The sequence below is a fragment of the Rhinopithecus bieti genome, unplaced genomic scaffold, assembly GCF_001698545.2.
Source record: "Rhinopithecus bieti isolate Rb0 unplaced genomic scaffold, ASM169854v2 scaffold_56174, whole genome shotgun sequence".
NCBI lineage: Eukaryota > Metazoa > Chordata > Mammalia > Primates > Cercopithecidae > Rhinopithecus > Rhinopithecus bieti.
In genome coordinates this window covers 4,522,684-4,537,259 of record NW_016824749.1, presented here as the reverse complement: position 1 = coordinate 4,537,259, position 14,576 = coordinate 4,522,684, and the positions used below count along the sequence as shown (strand labels likewise).

At 39.8% G+C, this 14,576-nt stretch overlaps 2 protein-coding genes across 8 annotated transcripts in view; one reads left to right on the top strand and one right to left on the bottom strand.

Annotated features, from left to right (window-relative positions):
- Nucleotides 1-6,951, top strand: part of SNX25 (sorting nexin 25) — a 32,273-nt gene extending 25,322 nt beyond the window's left edge. Inside the window, exons 8-11 of the mRNA XM_017862577.1 lie at nt 640-706; nt 4,919-5,100; nt 5,592-5,692; nt 6,365-6,951. Of these exons, the coding sequence (XP_017718066.1) occupies nt 640-706; nt 4,919-5,100; nt 5,592-5,692; nt 6,365-6,445 (431 nt within the window). The 3' untranslated portion in view covers nt 6,446-6,951. The remainder of the gene's footprint in view (nt 1-639; nt 707-4,918; nt 5,101-5,591; nt 5,693-6,364) is intronic.
- A 1,625-nt stretch (nt 6,952-8,576) lies between these two features.
- The window catches only part of LRP2BP (LRP2 binding protein), a 39,238-nt gene continuing 33,238 nt past the window's right edge, over nt 8,577-14,576 (bottom strand). For 6 of the 7 annotated variants that reach the window (XM_017862566.1, XM_017862569.1, XM_017862567.1 and 3 more), the window contains 2 exons: nt 13,073-13,247; nt 8,577-10,115 (listed from right to left, as the gene is read on the bottom strand). In XM_017862566.1, coding sequence (XP_017718055.1) covers nt 10,050-10,115; nt 13,073-13,247 — 241 coding nt within the window. In that variant the 3' untranslated portion in view covers nt 8,577-10,049. The remainder of the gene's footprint in view (nt 10,116-13,072; nt 13,248-14,576) is intronic. The other variant, XM_017862564.1, reaches the window with a different exon arrangement.

Genomic DNA, 14,576 nt, shown 5'->3' with positions numbered 1-14,576 from the left:
TTCCTGATGAGGAAATTGGGGTTCGGAGAAGGTGACTTGTGCCCTGCTGCTGGGGGGGTGGCACTGGAGACTACAAATTCATTTCTCATTCAGGGTCCTGGCTCTTCACCGTTCACTTATCCTCTCCCAAATATGTGGTATATATAAAGTACACAGTGATCTGCAAACTGCTTCAAATGGGAACAGTTAGACCCGTCAGTTCATTAATATTTCAAAATACTTGACTACAGATGTTTCTCATTCAGCAGTGTGTTCAAAATTGGCTTCAGCAAGCCAGACAGAAATCTAAAATAGAATTACACTGTGTGCTGGTGGAAAACAGACATGTTGTCAATAGCCCAGGGACAGATGAAGTACTCTTTCCACTTGCGAGCTCAGCTGTTGGGAGGCATTGAAACACTGTAAAAACTCTGGTTTCATCTCATCAGTTGCTCAGTAGAAAATGAAAGCCTAGTCAGGAGAGTTTTCCTGAGCAGAATTTCGCTAACCTAAACCCAAATTCTGCAGATGTCATAGTCTTGACTTGATGGCAGGACTCAAATGATCTTAAGTGGTAAGATTTATGCTTTGTACAGCTATGAAAATGTCCCAAATTGTGATAACCTGTGATAAAAAGTTTTCCTCTGGTTTCTGTTTTAGTGTTTAAATGGGTGAGAAGAACATTAATTGCCCTCGTTCAGGTCACTTTTGGAAGAACCATCAACAAGTGAGTTGTATGAAATTAATATTTGGATCCATGCCGTACTCTTTTGCCTTGACAATCAAATTACCTTATGATCTAGCAGCCAGTGATTTAACTGAAAGTCATTTATTTTCTCTCTCTCTCTTCGTTTCTGATATGATTCTAAGATTGGATAGGAGAATCAGTTTCTGAAAGAATTTCTCCCACAGAATGCATATGGCGAGTTAGATAAGAAAAGCTTGAGCTACTTCCACACTCTGACTGGCGCGGGTCAGGAGGCTGTGCTCTGTAAAGCTCCCCTTTGATCACGACAACTAGTTTGAGTATCTTGGGTAGAATGTTTTTATGTCAAATAATGAGAATCAGTTTAAGGTTTAGACTCTAAGCCAGAAGGAAAGTAGGATGAGCATCACATGGCAGGCATTTACTTAGAGGAAAATACAGACCGTATATTAAGGTTTTTAGAGTTGTCTAGCACTGAAGTGCTAACTCTTCTTGTTAGTTAATATCTGAGTATCCACTGGGGAGCATGTGTGGCCCTGTCATCTAGCGCTGTTATAAGCCATTTGTATATTCTAAACTATATTATATTATCCATATATATAAAGGCATTATATACTTATACCGGTCTTTCACTGAGTGTTCTAATGTTGCTCATAAAAAGTGGTCCACATTTTGATCATTCATTTATGAAAGCCCTGGGTTTGTTATTGAGAACTCAATTAATACAGTCAATTATTATTAGTTTCTAAGAAATCATTGGAATTTTTCATAACTGCAAAGTCACGTAGCCAATAGAAGTTGAATAGATTTAGATTGGTTTAGGCCTGAAAGGGGGTCTTAGAGATTAGTCTAACTCCTCATTTTGTTGGTGAAGAAGTAGAACCAAAGAGATGAACTGCTTGTCTGAAGTCACCAGACCCGTTAGCTGACCTAACCTGGCCCCCTGGCCTGGTGCCTGCTTCATCTCTACACCTGGAATTTGGAAATACTGTTATCAAGATCTTTTACATGGTAACTCTATACCCAGAATTCTTCACAAGATAAACATTATGATTTCCTGCAGAATAGGAATATGAGTCAACTTCTAGAAATTAAAAAAAAAAAATCACTTTTTGGTACAACAAAGTAAGTTTTAAGGTGAAATTATCAGATTTTCCCAAGTGAAAGGTTTAGTGGTCAGACATTGGTACAAGGTTAATATGATAGTTTTACCAAATAAAGCTTATAGATTTTTATAGGAAACACTGTAAAGAACATTTGCTATTTTTTTTATTGATTTGCCAATGAATATATTTTCTTTGTGGTCAGAAACAAAAGTTTACTTCTACCTAAGGTTAAAAAAAAATAGTTTTAGTTGGCTGGACACAGTGGCTCATGCCCATAATCCCAGCACTTTGGAAGGCCGAGGCTGGCAGATTGCTTCAGTCCAGAAGTTCAAGACCAGCCTGGGCAACATGGTAAGACCCCGTCTCTACAGAAAATAAAAAAATTAGCCAGAGGTGGTAGTACAAGCACGCCTGTGATTCCAGCTCCTCAGGAGGCTCAGGAGGGAGGACTGCTTGAGTCCAGGAGGTCAAGGCTGCCGTGAGCCACTGCATTCCAGCCTGGATGAAAGACCAAGACCTTTTTCAAAAAAAAAAAAGTTGAGTTGTCCATTAGAGGCTTCTTTAGTTGACCTAAGTACCATAGGCTTTTGTTCTAATCAGAAAAAATGGCCTGTTTAATTTTTTGTTTTAGTCTAAGGCAAACAAACCTCTTTTGTATTGACAAACCTTAGATAAAGAAATTCCCCAAAAAATGCCAGGCACGGTGGCTCACGTCTGTAATCCCAGTACTTTGGGAGGCTGAAGCGGGTGGATCACTTGATGTCAGGAGTTCGAGATCAACCTGGCCAACGTGGCAAAACCCCATCTCTACTAAAGATACAAAAATTAGCCGGGCATGGTGGGTGCATGCACCTATAATTAAAAGAAATTCCCAAAATGGCCGTTTCTCAGTACTCAGGACTTGCTAATTTAGTTTCCTTTTCAGTTTCAGCAAATCATGCATACTTTGCTTACTCCTATTTATGATATTGGCTCTTAATTATAAAATGAGCAGCCATGGGTTGTGAGTGGTGCATACATCGGGCAGTTATTTTCACAGGGATGGAGAAGAGGCACGTGTAGAGGATTTGCAGGCTGTTGATTTCAGTGGGCTTTTTGTCAAGTAGTGATCATGGAGCACATGGTTCTTTGCTATTTTTGCCTTCAGCAGATGATGACGCGTCATGAAATTAAGCAGCAGCACAGTGTGTGTCTCTTGCCTTGTAGTAACTGCAATTTCACTTGCTAGAATTGCTTCAAAAGCATCGGACGGGCTTCGGCTGATAGAAAGTCAGATCTAAATCATAGAAAATAACTTAGATGATGACCTTTATGAAGAGTCACTTCCTAATCTCAACTGGTAAACTGAAATTTTAGGAAGGTAGGCAGGCAGGTCAGCAGATGCTCTCGTGAACCACAAATTCCGTTAAATTAATAAACTTATTTTATATGGTCTAGATTTGAATTGCACAGTTCTAAGAAATATAGAGAAGAGTCTAGGAGATGTGCAGCTATAGATGGAGATGACAGTGTAGTCTGACTCATAGTGGAGTTTAGATGTACATTCAATAGTGACTGACTACTATGTGCAAAGTACTAGACTTGAAACATCTATTTCAGATATTATCTGAAAACCTTACATTGTCCATTTAAAATTCTGGTTGGAAGTCAGATTCTTAAAGGGCTTTTTTATATATTATTATTCATGAATTGAGTTAGAAATGTGAAGTCTTTCTGGCACAAATAGTCTAAGATGATTCTTTTCCCCTTTTCAATGGAGAGACTTTCTCCTCCCAACCTCACAACCACTCTTGGGCTCTTTGAACTGTGTGTAGTTGTCTCTTGATAGCAGAGGACCTGTAACTGGTTAGAATTTGACTAATGACTGGCCAGGTGTGGTGGCTCACGCCTGTAATCCCGGCACTTTGGGAGGCTGAGGCAGGCGGATCACAAGGTCAGGATATCAAGACCATCCTAGCTAACACAGAGAAACCCCGTCTTTACTAAAAATATAAAAAATTAGCTGGGTGTGGTGGCACATGCCTGTAGTCCTAGCTACTTGGGAGGCTGAGGCAGGAGAATCGCTTGAACCCAGGAGGCAGAGGTTGCAGTGAGCTGAAATTGTGCCACTACCTCCGGCCTGGGCAACAGAGCGAGACTGTCTCAAAAAAAAAAAAAAAAAAAGGAATTTGACTAATGACTGACGAAATGGGGTTGTGTGGAAGACCTGGGTAACCAACTCAAATGCGTAACTGTGCAAGTCAAATGCCTGCCACCCAGTTTTCATTCTCGTGGAATTTTGAAAGTGGCCACACAGCAGTGTACCTGTGAAAGGGACTTTTTCCTTGCCTTGTGGGCATGTGAAGTGCTTTATCTGGATCCATTGTCCTGCCCAGCGTTCTCTGCCATAGCAACACTAAACGACAGCTATGGAAAGCCAGCTCCTCCTGCAGGCCTTCAGGACCTCAGGGAGGTTTTCCAGACTACTTCTAACAGTCTTTAAATGGATTTATGTTTTCACCTTATAACACTTCATGGAAATGTTGCCGTCTGCAGACAAATCAATCTCTCTGTTCTTGTCTTTATAGACTGAACACAGCCAACGTTTGGAGAAGTTAGTGCCAATGACAAAACTAGCTCTAGGGATAATGGTCATGCTGTATTACCAAAATAAAAAAATTGGCCAGGCGTGGTGACTCATGCCTGTAATCCTAGCACTTTGGGAGGCCGAGACGGGTGGATCACCTGAGGTCAGGAGCTCGAGACCAGCCTGGCCAACATGGCAAAACCCCATCTCTATTAAAAATGCAAAAATCAGCTGGCGTGGTAGCACGTACCTGTAGTCCCAGATACTCAGGAAGCTGAGGCAGGAGAATCACTTGAACCTGGGAGGTGGAGGTTGCAGTGAGCAGAGATCGCACCACTGCACTCCAGCCTGTGTGACAAAGCAAGACTCCATCTCAAAAAATAATAATAATTAAAACTATATATAACTTTCAGAGCCAGAGTTTAAAAAATCCAATTCCTAGTTTCTTCATCAAACACTTAGATCAGGCTGTATCTTAACCTTTGCATTGATAAGTGCGTTTTGAGAGTAGAGTACACAATTTTTCAAAACCTCATCCAAGAAATCTTCTTCTCTTAAAAGACAAATCCGGGACACAGTCAACTGGATTTTCAGTGAACAAATGTTGGTTTACTACATCAGTGTTTTCCGGGATGCTTTTTGGCCACATGGGAAGTTGGCACCACCGACCACAATCAGAAGCGAAGAGCAAAGTCAGCAAACAAAACAGAGAGCGCAGCAAAAGCTGCTTGAAAACATTCCAGGTGAGGCCTGGGCTATTAGAGACCATGAGGGAATGCGAACCCCACTGAGGTGATTTTCATTTATGTCTTGCAGGAACCATTTTTTACAATGAAAAAAAAAAAGGATCATACTCTTTTAAGCCATTTTTTGTCACTTGCTAAGAAGTTATACTGAGAATGTTAACTTGAAAAAGGTTTCACAACAGATAATAAACTTTGTATTTTGGAAATCCTGCTAAAGTATAGTGTTTTGAGAGCTTAATTTTTAGCAAAACATTAACATTTTAATTATTAAAATTAGTGGTTGCAAAATATTAAAACTGTAATTTGTATAAATGCCTTATGTTGAAAAATTCTCTACTGAAGCATTTAAGAGAACTGACCGTTCATGTTTCTCATGCCTCCATGTCTTTATTGACTGAATGTGTATAATGTTATATTCCTTTCACCGCAAAGCTATGCATTGAGCACTCCATCAATAGCAGCATAGAATTATAAACTTAATTTTTCAGATACGCTTCAGAGCCTTGTTGGACAGCAAAATGCCCGCCATGGTATAATAAAAATATTCAATGCACTGCAAGAAACAAGAGCCAACAAGCATCTGTTATACGTGAGTAAATTAAAGCCCAGGGGGTTTTCTGCTTCATTTTTGTCTGTTTCTTCATTTGGTTAGAAAAAGCATGTACCCCAGTGGCTGCACGCTCGCATTCTCACATACTAGTCATTTCCCTTGACTTTTTTTTTTTTTTTTTTTGGAAACAGAGTTTCGCTCTTGTCCCCCAGGCTAGGGTGCAGTGGCGTGATCTTGGCTCACTGCAACCTCTGCCTCCTGGGTTCAAGCAATTCTCCTGCCTCAGCCTCCCGAGTAGCTGGGACTACAGGTGCCCACCACCACGCCTGGCTAATTTTTGTATTTTTAGTAGAGACAGGGTTTCGCCATGTTGGCCGGGATGGTCGCTAACTCCTGACCTCAGGTGATCTGTCTGCCTCGGCCTCCCAAAGTACTGGGATTACAGGCAGGAGCCACCGTGCCCATCCTCCCTTGACTTTTGATATAACATTGCCGCATAACTGGTTGGTTTTCTTATTTCAGCAAAGCCAACTGTTTCCCAGTCATCTCTCTGATTATAGTTACCAATATTAAATACTGTTTGAGAGTTACTTGTTTACTGAGATTATGTCAGACCTAAAATTAGACTTTTCTCTTAGACGCAGATATTTATTTTCAATAAACCCTTGGAGAAAAACATTTTTCTACTTTTTTCCTTTTTTCTTGGTTCAGGTGCTGATGGAACTGCTGCTAATTGAACTGTGTCCTGAGCTGAGAACTCATTTAGATCAACTTAAAGCTGGCCAAGTTTGAGACTGCACAAATAAACCACCAGAAAAATGTCTGTGTAATAATAGACATGAAACATTTTCCTCTTTTCCACAGAGGGCTTGACTGAGAACCATACTGATTTTTATTTTAGTTGCCTCCCTCTAGTTTTATGTGAAATAAGCAGAATCAGGGAGGACGGGACTTGTGCTGCGGTAGGCAACGGAAAAAAACTTCTATTGATTTTTATTTAATATAAATACTTTAAAGATCAACATACTGATTGAAATACAGATGTTAATATGTGAGAACCTAGGAAGTATTTTAAATATTTATGAAAATATTTTGTTTTAAAATGAACTATGAATATTGTACAGTTAATTTCCTCACTGAGGATTGTGAACTTTCTTATATTATTTCATGTATATTGAAGAACATTGTTGTGCAATGCTTTGTGTAAAGTTATTGTGAAGATTTTATTGTCTTTATTTTTACCAAAGATTTCCCATAGTTTTAGCATTCGAAGCAATAAAATATAAAATTGAATCACAGCGCTCTATGATATTTAAGATACTTATATCTCAAAGAGGTTGAAACTCTACAGGCAGTTCAAATATTTATTGAATGTCTTTTTAGAGAAAACGCTATGCACTTAACTACTTCTGCAGGGAAGTAAAAGTTTGCTGCCTTCTCCAGAAACAAAATAAATCTGTGAAATATATGATTTTTAGTGAGCAGAAAGAGCCAAATTAGTGCTTGAAGTGAGGCATTAGGGAGGAGAGATGGGAGCTGACCCTTGGAGTATGGGCAGGGCGGAGATGGGGGAGCGGAAGAAGGCAGCTACTTCAGGGGCTCGGTTGTATCATCAAGCCTTTTAGACCACAAGGGCATTAGGGGAGATCCAGAGCACAGACTTCATGTGACTGATGGTGGGACCATGGACAAGTACTTAATTTTCCTGGGTTTCACCATCTATTGTGCAATAACAACATACTTTCCCCTCTCTAATCCCCAAGAATATTGAAATCAAAACAAACAAGTAAAAGGTAAAAATTCAGTTTGAATCCCTGAAAGATACTCCCCTAATGCCCCAGTATGTAACCTGTGCCAGTTTTTATACGTATAATATATGTATCATACCTGCCAACTTCTTGATAAGAAACAAGTTCTGAGAGATAAATGATTAAAAATTAGTAAACCAAATGTTATCCTTAAGATTTTTTTATTACACCTTTTTTATCCTTTTTTCAAACCATGATGATATTTGACACTTAAAAAAATACCCAAAGTTGGCTATTGATAAAAATTATCCTTCAAAAGACGATATAGCAAAAAACAGATAAAATACATTCAAGGAAGAGAGGCAAGGTGAAGTTGTCAAGACCAGAGAACCTGATACAATTATTGGAAATGTCCATTTTAGGCATAATGCTATGCTATCATTTAAATTGTAGCTGTTAAGTTTATATTGCAAATGAGAAAGGTCACTATTATTTTGTCTCTATGTTTATTTATGATAAATTGTCATTTTTCCATGAGATATCAGCTATAAGGAATCTTAGAGAAGGAGTGTGTGTGTGTGTAAGAGTAATGATCTGGAAGCCTCAGCTCGAGTTACAGACTCACCGCACTCGCAGGTCAAGGGGTTTACTGCTGTCCTCAGCAGTGGTAGTTTGCACGGGCTCACTTGTGGCAGAGCATCAGCTTTATGGTAACTACGGTAAACTGAAATTTTACATTCTGCATTGGATTTATGGAAGACATTTAAGCATAGCATGTTACCACATATGGCACACATCAAAGTGTATGATTCCTGAAACACATCCTTTAATGGCAGTTTAAAAAGTGCTCTTTAGTTAGGGTCGATCTTTTATTATGTTCCTATTTTAAGATTCTTTTTTTTTTTTCTGGAGACCGAATTTCGCTCTTGTCGCCCAGGCTGGAGAGCAATTGCACAATCTCGGCTGTCTGCAAGCTCCGCCTCCCGGTTTCAAGCCATTCTCCTGCCTCAGCCTCCCAAGTAGCTGGGACTACACGCCCGGCTAATTTTTGTATTTTCAGTAGAGGCGGGGCTTCACCACGTTGGCCAGGCTGGTGTCAATCCCCTGACCTCAGGTGATCTGCCCGCCTCGGCCTCCCAAAGTGCTGGGATTACAGGCATGAGCCACCGCGCCCGACCCTAAAGATTCTCAAAAAAAAAAAAAAAAAAAAGAATCTTTAGGAACTGGATTAAGTGTGAGAAGAGAATACTGGTTGGGAATTTGGATCTTCAAGTGGTTGAAGGAATGTTACATGGATGGTATTAAGAGATTTGAGACAGAAATACATGACAATTTGAGATATCTCAAACCTGAGTCTGTTGAAATTTCTTCCCTTACGCAAAGACAAAATGAAGTTCAGGCAATAAAGACAAGCCAGAACATAAAACTAGAGCAAATACTTTTCTGCCACTCAACAGTTTCGTGACTATCACCTCCGTATTAACTGCATTTTCCCATGATGAAAAAGAAATCTTGTTTAAATCTACTGTCGGGATGGTTATGATTTATAAAATAAAGCCACATCATTTAATATGTTTATTAAAAAAGGGATAGTTATCTCTGAGACCTGTCTTCGATATGTATATTTGTTTCACAAATGAATAGCCTTGTACAGTCTTAAGTATATGGATCTTACTGTTTTTACTGTCACCTTTTGCCTTCATAGATGTCATCTATATAAGGAAAGCCTTTTGCTAATTTAACAATATTTAGTTGTAGTTCTTGTAGATGATTTCATTCAGGTTTTACCACAGGGTTTTAAAATGTAGAAAATGAGCTGAAGCACAAAGAAACAATTTGCTTTAACTTTCTTATAAATATTTTCAAATAGCAATTGCTTTTTGTTTTATTACACATTCTGCATATGTATATAGCAGTTGTTTTACTCATTACATTAAGATCTTTGAGGGAAGATTTGGAGGGGCAAGATTCAAAAGCAGTGTCTTATAACCCACTTTTTTGAAGTTTATATATAATAAATTAGCCAATTATTTATGAGCTTTTTAAGAATAGAGGATGTCTCAAAAGGCTTAGTGCAGTTTTAGCTTTAATAACCTCAGAAGTAGAAATGCTACACACACTTACTTAAGTTTAATTCTTTAAATGTCTTTTACCCTTAATTAGTTTCGTGAATTTACATTAAAAAATTTTAAATGACTGAAACAAAATTTAAACATTATTCAAAATTCACAAAACTAAGAGACAAATTTAAAGAATTAAACTTTCAAATGATGGTTTTAAATACGTTTGTATCATTTCTACTTCTGAACTTACTAAAGCTAAACTAAGTCTTTTTGGAGACTTGGTATTTAAGAAAGGAAAAAAGAGACTTGCTGTGTAGAATGGTTTTGATACTTGATATGGTCTGGGCCAGTCTGTAGGGTAAGAGGTGAACCTCTGAGGACTCTTGCAGCAATTTGACCTTGTGTCTAGGTTTCAAGGTGCAAAACTTAACCGCGTACAAATTCAAGAACAAAGTAACATGTCACCTGTAAAATACCCAGGATACTGTAATTTGCGATGTGCAAAATAACCAGTCACAGCTACTGTAAAAATACACACATTGTGCGGTGTTAGCATGGATGATCTTTGTTGAAATACATGGTGGTCTAAATTATTTGACGAATAAGTAAGGAGTGAAGTTCATCTGCCAGTGCAGGGTTCAGATGACAAGCCTTGAAACCAAAGAGAGTCAGATATTTAGATACATTTTTTATCGTTTAGATACATTTTTTATACATAATAAAATATGTATTAGATTCATATTTTATCGTTTTTTAGAATAGTAAAGTACAGTAAATTTCAAGGAAATTTGTTAAGGTACTTTCTATTCTGATGTCCTACTTTAACCTCTGCAGAATGGATCAATTTGAAAAACATTTTATCAGTGCCAAGAATCAAGGGAACTTAAGCACCAATGATGGCACTGTATGTCATGAATTATTAAGATAAGTAAAATGGAAAGCATTAACATTTGGCCTCAAAGTTGTTATGATCTCAGTATGTGAATAACAGCATCTGTAATAATCTTATTTTAAAATACATAGCTAAAATAGTCTTACGATGTCTAAACAGTGACAAGGTGCGTCATTTCTAGACTGGCAACAATGCGGGACAGAGCTGTCATCCAAACCCCACAATGTGCAGAAATTGTCCCTTCAGTAGCCATGACAGTTGGTCACTAGGTGTTTGCTTGTGTGCTTCCAGTAGCAGGAAGTTGCCACCTTTAGAGAAAACCTGTGTTTTTGTTTGTTTCCTGAATTGTTGTGTTAGAAAACTCTCCCTTATTTTAAGCTAGTATTTCTCTCCATGCACTCTAGAATCCTTGAAGGGTCCTAACAGAAGACGTAATGCTGGTTTCACAGAAACCTAGGACTCCAGGAAGTTGGAGTCTCCCTGCCTGACGGTGGCCTGGGTCTGTCACCTCCAGGTCCCAGTTACCATCTTATCAGCCTCACCATCTGCCATAACGCACTGCCTGCCATGGACTCTGATTCTGCTCCCTCCCGACCTGTTCCCTTCCTGTGGGACACTGCCAGTCCAGTGAAGGCCACTGTCGGGACCCCTCGTGTCCTTTTGCTCTGAGAGAGAAGGTTTCTGTTCTCATATCATGCCTCATGTGACATCATTCCAGACCCTTCACTGGTTCACTACCTCTGAATTATCTCCATTTTATCAGTATCCCCAGTGGCCCAAACTGACTACAGTATCCTCGATGCGTATCCTAGAGTCCTAGAGTACAGTATCCTAGATGCAGAGTAATGGGGCTATTTTCTTCCATCATACGGAAAATCATTCTCAGATTGGAATCTGTTTTGCCTTTTTTTTTTTTGAGATGGAGTCTCACTCTGTTGCCCAGGCTGGAGTGCAGCGGCACAACCTCTGCTCACTGCAACACTCCTCGCAGGTTCAAGCGATTCTCATGCCTCAGCCTCCCGAGTAGCTGGGACTACAGGTGCACGCTACCATGATGGGCTAATTTTTGTATTTCTAGTAGAGATGGGATTTTGCCATATTGGACAGGTTGGTCTCAAACTCCTGGTCTCAGGTAATCCTCCCACCTCAGCCTCCCAAAGTGCTGGGATTACAGGCATGAGCCACCGTACCTGGCCTTGTTTTGCTGCTTTATGCAGGATGACTATATACCACATTTCAAAATATGTTTGACTAGAATTTTCTAAGGATATTAAGGATAGGATAGAACCGGAAATCAGCTTGGTTTGGAAATTGGTATAGTACAGAGAGCATTTTTTTTGGAGACGGAGTCCCAGGCTGGAGTGCAGTGGTGTGATCTTGGCTCACTGCAACCTCTGCTCCCAGGTTCAAGCAATTCTCCTGCCTTAGCCTCCCGAGTCACTGGGATTACAGGCACACACTACCATGCCTGGCTAATTTTATTTTTCAGTAGAGACAGGGTTATTTAGTATTTTTAGTAGGGACTGGGTTTCACCATGTTGGCCAGGCTGGTCTCGAACTCCTGACCTCAAGTGATCTGCCTGCCTCAGCCTCCCAAAGTGCTGGGATTACAGGCATGAGCCACCGTGCCCGGCCAGTACGGAGAGCATTTAAATGAAAAAAGTTAGACAACCGTATTCATACGAAGAATGGAGTAGAGGTAAATATCTTAAAGATCAGTTGCATTTGGCTGTGTGCTGTGTGTCCGTGTGTTAATATGGCTTTGCTGCTCTGGAAGTTTTAAAGTATAGAGTACCCAAACTTATCTGACATTGGAATCCCACGGGGAGCTTCAACAAATATGCTTCTGTCTCCTAGAGACCATGACTGAAATTTTCTGAAATAAGGCCTGAACTTTGGAATTTGTAAAAGATCCTCGGGTGATTTTAACATGCAGAGAAGCTTGGGAACCACTGCGGTAATATCAGAGTCAGCCAAGGGACTCAGAAGACTGTTCCTTCCCTTGTTTCCCCCCTCAGGCTGAACGATCTGTGCACTACAAACACTGCTCTACCAAGTCTGCTATGATGTAATTCTAATTTTGACTCATGGATGTGATGGCGCAGCTTTTGGTTTTCTTTAAAAAAAAAAATCTAAACTTAGTATTCATAATGATCTCCTTTACCGCCTCCCCCCCGCCCCGCAACTACCACAGCCCTTGCTTTTAGTTTTTAGTAGTTACTTTGAGATGTGAAATGCATTTGGGATCTAAATAAATTGATCACATGGATTAAAATATGAAAGGCTTATTTTCACTGACTACCTCAAGCTCAAGAATATCCCTCCTAAGTGGGGTAGATGTCATGCTCAAAAAAACCTTTAAACCGTATTTCATTACCATACTAGAATGAACATACAGGTTCACACTTTTTCTAGATGAAAGACATAAACTGTTCAGCTTTAAGGTCTTAGTGCTGGGCCTTAGGCTGCAGATAGTAGCAGAATGAAAGAGTAATTTGCATCAAAATAGGGCTTTTAATCATTTGAGCTAAATTATGCTAATAAGAATCTGACAATTGTCTGCAAACAATCTGCATGTCTGACAGCGTCTCTGTAGACAGAGGTTATCTGCACAGTAATTGAGTAGAAAAAACACTAATCCGTAAAACCATTCAAGTTGCAACTAAAGCCTGGCAGTTTCTCTTTGGGTGAACTGATATTTTGTTCTAACGCTTACTTTAGAATAATAGTGCTTAGCCGTTGCTTCGTCCCTGGTGATGCCCAAGCCGAGCTGGAGACACCTTGCGTGGTAGAAGGATGCCATTGCCATGCCTCTGCTGATGAACTCCGGGAGACAGTCTGTGACCTGAGCAATCATGGGGATGTCGTGAACCTCATCATAGTCAGCAATCCTGAGAGGACGTAGAGTGGTGAAATGGAAAAGGACGTCAGTTACGGCGTAAGTGTTTGTAAATCGATGTGCCTAGAAACTGACCTTGTCCCCGAAGTGATTTCTCTCTACTGCTTTGAGAACTAAGTTGTTTGCTGCGTGGTGAAGGGTTCGTATAGCCAACTCATACCAGGAGAAGACGAGCTTACCATAGTGGTGACTTTACATCGGCTCTGTAATTATGCTCAGCAGGCTCAATCACCATTAGAAAACAAAGGTATGTTTCTTTTTTCTTGTCATATTACTCTTGGAAGTTTAATGTCACTTTGTGGATTTAAACTGCATGGAGAAGAAAGCATTTTCCACTTCTTTGGATCACGTATGGAAACATCCACCTTCAATCTGGACATTAGCCACACAGGACCAGAAAACCCTTTCACTAGCACGTCTTTAAAAATGGACAAGGGAAAGAAGTCATCCTTTATACCCAGACACAAATACGTAGAATCGTGTGAGAATGTGATCCAGTCAACTCCACGTTAACCACAATATTAACGGAGTAGGAATGTGGGAAATAATGGAAAACGCCAAAGATTTTAAAGAATGATTTAAAGTTTTAGTTCTAACTAAGATGGACACTTGCTTTGAGATATCGGCAGTCACTCCTGTTAAGTGGTCTGCTGCCTGGAGCCTGAGATGCTGGGGAAGCTCCCTCCCTTCATCCTCTTGTAGATCACTGCCCTGCACTAGGGCTCGGAGAGAGGGGAGACCTGGCGCTGTGGGAAGGGTGTGACTGGGAAACGCCAGCACACGCAGAGTCTGATGGACACTCCAGAGTACACCCAGGTCTGTGTCCCTGACACACTGCTTTTATACACTGGGTAAATAAGTGTAGGAAAGTACATGGAGCCTTACAGACTCTGGGAAAAGACGTTTTTGTATATTTTATTAGATATAGTGTCAGTCTTTTAACCATATTCTCATGTTCAGTTCTTATGGAGCTATATTTAGTTGTGCAGTTATAGAACTGCATGGCCGAGGAGTGCAGGAAGAAATGAAGACGTGATAAACGTGTGATATGCCAAGCTGTGTTAAGTACACTATTATGATCCTGCTATAAAGGTATTCTCTTCTTACACACAAAGCAATTGCTCCTTAAGCAACTTGCTTCAGCTAGTAGCACTGAAATCCTAAAGGCTAATGGCATAGAATTGTGCTATCCAGTATGGTAACCACTAGCCATATGAATATTTATGTTAATTAACATTTAAAAGTTTAGTGCTAAGTTGCATTAGACACATTTCAAGTGCTCAGTAGCTACCATTTTTTTTTTTTTTTTTTTTTTTTTTTT